Source organism: Halyomorpha halys, unplaced genomic scaffold (genome assembly GCF_000696795.3).
Source record: "Halyomorpha halys isolate HHAL.00 unplaced genomic scaffold, Hhal_1.1 Scaffold5136.1, whole genome shotgun sequence".
NCBI lineage: Eukaryota > Metazoa > Arthropoda > Insecta > Hemiptera > Pentatomidae > Halyomorpha > Halyomorpha halys.
Window position 1 is genome coordinate 6163 of NW_027109580.1, and position 7843 is coordinate 14005.

At 30.9% G+C, this 7843-nt stretch overlaps 1 protein-coding gene across 1 annotated transcript in view; it reads right to left on the reverse strand.

Moving 5' to 3' along the window:
* Nucleotides 1–999: 999 nt before the first annotated feature.
* LOC106691932 (uncharacterized oxidoreductase YoxD) overlaps nucleotides 1000–7843 on the reverse strand; it is an 11455-nt gene continuing 4611 nt past the window's right edge. Inside the window, exons 5-7 of the mRNA XM_014437836.3 lie at nucleotides 5141–5261; nucleotides 4594–4713; nucleotides 1000–1402 (exon numbers count right to left, since the gene is read on the reverse strand). Coding sequence (XP_014293322.1) covers nucleotides 1258–1402; nucleotides 4594–4713; nucleotides 5141–5261 — 386 coding nt within the window. The 3' untranslated portion in view covers nucleotides 1000–1257. The remainder of the gene's footprint in view (nucleotides 1403–4593; nucleotides 4714–5140; nucleotides 5262–7843) is intronic.

Sequence of the window (7843 nt, forward strand, 5' to 3'; positions counted from 1 at the left end):
TATTTACAATTATTTACAACGTAATTATATTATGGCGTTAACACATTTCCTAGACACAAACACTAATGATACAAGACCTATCTGACGGACCAGGAGCATCAATCATCCAAATAAACCCATCTTACGTACTCGAAGACTGGTACACCTTCTTACATTATAAAAATTTAACAAACTTAATAGAAGAAATTAAAAGTTTAGGAACCAATATAAAATTCATGACAGTTAATAAATACACTACACAATATAGTAGAACATAAATACAACAAAGTCTTAGAACAACTCAATAACATAATAAATACACGTAACACTCACAGAACAAAACTAGGATTAATAAACGGACTAGGTACCGCAATAAGTTTGATCACTGGAAACATGGACGCTAATGACAAAGAAAAATACGATAACATTCTAACAAAAACCGAACGAATCATGTACCATATTGAACATAATGAACATGCAAGACTAACACTAAACAAACAACTAAGAACTAAAATTAACAAAGAAATAATTATTTTAAACAGATACAAAAGTAACATGAAAAAGATAAACAATTTTGCTGACACAACCCTTATTAAACTAATGTGTCATGACTTACTCGCTATTTTGAATTTAATTGAAACACAAATAAATGACATCGAACTATCACTAGAACAATGCAAACTAGGTAATACACACCCAAGCATACTAACAACACAAGAATTAACTCCAAACCGTTATTGCATACTATTTCTCCCAGATATTTAAATTTCTTTGTCACACTTATCCATATTTCGTCTCTATTACTTTTTTGCCATTGTTTTATTAAGAATTATTATTTTAATCTATTTATTTTATCATAATTTGTGTTTTATTTATAACATTGTAATAGTTAGGGCTGTCTTTTGTATGAGATTATACCTCCCCCCCATAATCAATTGTTAAAAAAAATGTACCTCTTACATTAACCATGTAAGGCCCGAGTAAGAGTAAGGCCGATCTGGTATTAAATAAATAAATAAAGACATATTTATAACTTTAATTTATAGTAGTACATATTAGAAAAAAATAGCATTTGTTATATAACTTAACAAAACGTATTACAAATATAGTATACCGTAGACGGGTTTCTTACTTTACTATGATCTCCCAACAGACTGTCTCTAAGCTAACCTACCTCTCACCAAGTAAATGCATTCTATGCTACTATCATAGAACTGTGTATAATACAAACTGTATTTACACTATTTTTACACAATTTTGTCCACTACACATTCCATTCTAGAGCCCTTTTTTGTTATCAGTTAAGCAACAATCCTTGATTAAATCATTCCAAGGTAGTAGTTCTTCTTGCTCCTTACTTGGTAGGTTCCACTTGTCAAATAATAGCTGCATGAGTTTCGTACCTGTCCGGTATGGCATCATTCTGTAATAAAAGTAATATTAAAACTTACCAAGATAAAATTGAAAGAATAATGCAATTAATATAATAAATTCAATACATTATTATTATTAAAGCAATGTTTTATAATTATTAATATGCTTTGATTAATGTAAACAACCAGCTCATTACAAGTAAATCAGATATACTGTTTTGAGAAAACTGTATCCAGCCAAGACTGTTGGTGTAACAACTTAATGTGGGAGGAGAGGAACAAAATCTAATAGTACAAGAGCCAGGGTGAAAAGGCAGTTATTTCAAGCCAATTTTTGATTAATCTAATGAAAGCTAAGTATAATTAGTAGTCTTAATTGATGAGACCACCAAGGATATGTAGGCGGAATACAATATAAAATTGTGTAAAATCGAAAAAAAAAATTTCTTTTGGAGGTATAGTTTTTTTTTTTTTTAATATTTATTTATTGCTATTTACAACTGTACATTATAATACATTTAGTAAATCTGATCTAAGTTAAATTGGAGTGTTAAAGGCGTGTAGAGAAACTACCCATTGGTAGCACTGTAATGACATTTTACATTAGCTGGTCTCCTTGCCATCTTCTTTTCAGGCGCCTCGGAGGATTGTCAGGAATGGAAGAGGATGCAAGATTAGAAACTAAGGGGTTTGAGTGGTTAGAGAGTTTATAATGGAAGGAGTGATATCTGGTTCGGGGTACATCGGTTACATGGGTTATTATTAACAGCGAGCACACATGTGTCATCGGCATACGTGGTGAGGATAGTGTTAGGATTGGTTGGAATGTCAACTGGATAGACGGTGTAGAGAATGGGACCAAGGATACTACCTTGAGGAACACCAGCGGACTGAGAATAGAAGGATGAATAGGAACCATTGTGGTTTACTTGGAATATAGTTTTTTAAGAAGCAACAATAAAAAATGCACTGAAAAATCAGTTGTTAGTAAATTTATTTTGAGAAATCTACATCTAAAACCATTCGACGTACAAATGTCTATCAACACTCAAATTAATTGTATCAGAGCTAATGAATTGTACTATAAAGTAGCCTGAGATGTATATTTTCATAAATAAAAATTTTTCTTCAAACAGCTAGAAATCAACATTTTGTGATTTAATTTGTCGAATATCATGAAAACTACTACACCTCCAAAAAAAAACGTGTTTAGCTCCTTTATTAGTATACTAAGCTAGTTTTAATTTGAGTCCTAATAGACATTTTTAAGTAGAATAGTTCTTTAGATAAATCTTTCTCAAAATAAATTCACTTTTTAATGCATTTTTTATGAAATGTTGCTGCTTAAAAAGCTATATCCCGGGAACTAACAAACATAAATAACTGTATAAATACTCACATTTTAGTAAATTTATTATTTTTTATATGTTGTTCTTAAATTTGAGGAGCCCACTCACAAACCTATTATTGTCCAGTACACCAGGTGTTAAAACTTAGGGCATATACAGGCCTACTACCTTCACCAAGCTAGGTGCGTTAAATGTGGTGGCACTCACGCACTGAAACCTGCCAGAAACCTCGGGATAAACCGGCAAAATGTGCTCTCTGTCAAAAAGACCACCCAGGAAGCTATAGAGGCTCTGAAATCTACAAAAATTTCCACAAGGTCAGATCACAATTCTTGGCATCAAAAAGCTCAGAACAAACTCGTGCCCTGCTGTTTGAAACTCAAAATTTGAAAATTTTCTCAAACTTGTACACATCAGCTCATGTCACCGGATTGCAGCCATCTGCTTCAAAAACCCAAGATCGATCTCAAGACTCAACCCGGACTTAATCCAAGATCACAACAAAGAAAAATCACCCTCGACGTGAGCCGCCTCAGACTTCTCAACCTAGGTCCCTGTCCTCTCATCCTCAGCCTCAACCCCCACGTCATCAAAATCCTCCACATCATCTACCCTTATGGTTAAAATTGTCGGCACCACATCCACTCTCAGTTCCATCTCGTCCAGCTGCACCAATCAAATCTCCGCCCCAACTACCATTAACCGAATTAGCTCCTTAATTCAGCAATGTCATCGTGTAGTTGTCGTAGTTTCGTCCTTTTTGAAGCGCGGAATGTACTGGGTGGGAGTCTTTTTCGATGTAGAACAGGCTTTTGATCGAGTCTGGCACCCGGGACTGCTTCACAAACTCCGTATATTCCTACCTTCTACATACTTTCTCATCATCCTTTCCTTTCTCATCGATGGACTATTCCAACTAAACCACAATGGTTCCTATTCATCCCTCTATTATCAGTCCGCTGGTGTTCCTCAAGGTAGTATCCTCGATCACATCCTTTACACCGTCTATACATCTGACATCCCAACCAATCCTAACACTATCCTCACCACGTATTCTGATGGCACATGAGTTCTCGCTCTTAATAATAACGCTTTGTATTGCATCCCAAATTCTCCAACGACAAACGGTCTAACTTCCAATTCATTCCAAAAACCGATTTACATGACAATTGTAAGGCCTATCTGGACATAAGGAGTTGAGCTTTGGGGCTCAACTAAACCTTCGAATTCCTCTCGTATCGTTACAAATCACAATCCTTCGTAGAATCCTCAATGCTCCTTACTTTGTCACCAATAAAATCATAAATAAAGACCCTAATGTTCCACATGTAACCGATCTAGCCCGAACCAGATATCATTTCTTCCATTATAGACTCCCTATCCAGCCAAAACCACTAGGTTCTAGCCTTGCTTCCTCATCAATTCCTTACAATCCTAGGAGGCGCCTGAAAAGAAGATGGCCTCGAGACCTTCTAATGTAAAACAAATATTAGAGTGCTACCAATGGGTAGTTTCTCTACATGCCTGTATCAATGGATTATAAACTTACAGCAAATTTACTAAATGTATTATTAAGTTGAGTTGCAAATCACAATAAAGATATTTTAAAACAACAAAACAAAATTTGTATTTTTAAAATGTATTTTTATCCTCCAATTCCAACAAGATTCTTCAAGGTTTGTGATACGGAATCAGAAAGTTTTGGATGTAGTTAAAGGGTTATTATTAACTGCGAACAAAGGAGATCATCATAATTGATAATCTAGAAATAATAAAAAAAAAAGATTACCTTATTACTGAACATATTTTAGTATTTTTAAATATAACAAATTAATATAAAACACTAGATTGTTAGTTTTAAATTAAATAGTTTAGAGATAATAATCACTCACTCAGTTACTAAAATAAGTGGATACTTCATGATGGAAGGCACGACTATTTCATCATAATTGTAGTGGACAGCGTCCATCGTTGCTCTTACGACATCTTCCATTTCTAGGACTAAATTTATTCTGAAACATTTAATTAGATTATTCAATTAATATTCACTTCTATGAGATTGAATAATTATCTCTTTTTGAGCGGATATAGTGAATGAAGTTTAAGTATATACAGGGAGATCGGAAAGTAATGTTTTTTGCGCATGTCACTCATTGTCATTTGTCGGCTCATTGTGTACATAAAAGTCGTGGCAAAGAAATTCTAAGGATAGAGTAAATTGCTTAGTTGTAAATAATTAAATTAAATTAGTTTTTTGTTAAAATTTTGAATAAAATGGCCATCTAGTTTTTATTTAGACCACAAAGATTTTTGTAGCGTTTTAGTAAATTATAAAAAAATAAATAATAATAATATTACTAAAAATACCTAGTCACGAACAAGATATTTATACATATAATATTTCTTTAAAATATTATTGACTTAATTTGTATAACTTACTTCATTGGGATACATCTTATAATATCTTTTGAAGAATTAATTGAGGACGGGATAACATTAGTTACAAATATGTTGTTCTTGTTCGCTAGATGAAGCTCTGCACGTACACAGTCACTCAAATCTATAACAATCAAACAATTCAAAAAAGACAATCATCTTGTGCACTATATTGGAGAGTGTATGTATTTTTCTATTCACAGCTACTGTAGTAATATTCACATACAAGGACCGATACGAATCTGAGCAAAAAATATGGAAAAATATTTGATTTTCCATTATCCCTGATTCCGTGAAACAATAATTCGTTCTAATGTAATTTGATTTGTCTCAATATTTTTAAGTGTGTTGAAATAATTTTACTTCGCGTATCTGTTCTAGTCTGGATTGTGCAGAAGGATTGGTAAAAAAACTAATATTAATTTATGTTATTTTTGATAACATTCCTTCATCCTGATCAAACACATTTAGGATTCAATCTAGGTAAAAGAATTACCATACTAACCTTGAACCAACATACTAGACAAAAAGACAAGAACCTACAGACGATTCAGCCACCTACGGATTTTAACATTGGAGAACAGCTAAGCATCAAACGTATCCATTCCTTTCAATCTAAAATTCTTAGAGCCGTTGTCAAAGTATACTATTACGTTTCCAACAGCTACACCACATCCCTTTTTTTCTTTACCTCGTACCAACCAAATTCTCAAAATTCCGTATAAACTTTTCTAGTCATCCTAGTGCTTATTTTATTATATTTTTGTTACTTAAAAATTTTACTCATTTTATTTTATCCTTATTTCTTTACATATTATGACTATGTTAATTTTATTTATCTTTCTATTTACGTACATATAGAGACTTTATATATTAATATGCCTGTTTTTCCACTATTTTTTTAATTTTGGTATCAATGTGATCATTTATAAGTTATTAAAGTTATAGCAGATTGTAATATTTATCAGCAAATAAAAGAAATTATTATTAAATGTCAGGAAATTGTTGTCAGGAAACTGTCTTTAAGTTTTAAATACTAGTCATAATGTATTTTTTTTTTTTTTTTTACAGAACTGTTGGGGCATAACTTTATTTATTTATTATTTTTTTCACATCCAGCTAACCCTCAAGAGCCGCCTTAGTAGGGGTTTGATTAATGATTAATTTACACCATATGTTCCCCATTTACCACATATACCACTTACGTTTCGATTTTATTTAACATTGTAAACTGTAAATAAATAGTAGTACTGCCACTTTCCTTTTCATTTCCATTTTAAAAAATTGAATAATGCTTTAACATGCTAAAGTATAGGATTATAAGCAGTCCAATTACCAATTAAAGACCATGTTATATCTTAAATCAAGAGGAAATTTTAGCGGATTTTTTGGAAAGTTTAGAGTAACCTTTCTTTCCAAAAACTTTTAGAATATCATAATTTTTACACCTTACTTTATTAAAACTTTTAAAAACGTCCAAAATAAAAACAACACTAACTAGAGCAACTGACCTACCAAAACGACAGCAGACAAAATGGTAAGAGCTCAGCTGTTCTGTTGCGTGAAAACATTCTCCATTTAGCCAACCTATTAAAGGATCTAAAACATGTTAAATGTTATATAATTGGAACATGCTAAAAAAAAGAAAATATTTCTCCATTTAACACAACTTTTTCCATTTCAGACATTATCATGATTAGCCCTATAGTATATAAAAGCGTGTAATATGAATCAACCTTAATAGTGGTTCTACTACATTTTTTAAAGTTAGTAAAGCACTTCATTATTCATTCATCATGTTTCATTTCATGAATATCTACTATACTAGAGAACTTGCAATACTAATTTAATAATAATCATAAACATTCATAAATTATTAATAAATATAAATTTTCATACATACTAATAAAAAGGGATATAACTTTTTATCCTAAAACAACTCAAAATTAATTACTGCTTTCAGTTTATATTTTTAGGACTTATATATAGTAAAAATATTATTTATATCTATCCTGATAGTATAAATATTATAAATGTGAATTGTTGCCACGAAAAAGAAAAACATACACATAGAAATAAATAAATGAGGATAAGAATTATCGAAAATTAAATCGTTATATTATCAATGTGATGAGTTTATATGAATAGGAGGTGTAATCATTATATATTATCATTATTAAATGTTTTTATATGAATAATAGTTAAAAGGTTTCAGATTTTTTTTTTTGAGTAAATAATTATTTATTATTTACATGTGATAAATTTTAAATTTAATAATTGTATGTACTAAATTGCATTTAGATCCACTGTATAAGTAAATAGCATATTTAAATCCACAATATTAAGGTATTTAGTGATTTCCAATGTGGAAATAAGTGTTTGAAATATGGGAAAATTTACATATTTTTATTTTATTTTATTTTTTTATAGAAATTCATGTTCAGACAGCGAAGTGTATCAGTTAGAAAATTTAAATGCTAATATAATGATTGACTTCAAACGGTGCTTCCTCTAGATTAAGAAAGGCAACCGAGTTGATAGTTCCTTTGGCCTGGTAACGTATTTGTATTTTTAAATTGGATACTATTACATACTATAGAAAACAGTTTTTGAATTGTGATTTTGTGCCTATATTAATTGACTTAAAAAATTGTCCTAAAATAAATTGAACTTGTTCTAACAATAAATATTATAACTATTGTTAAA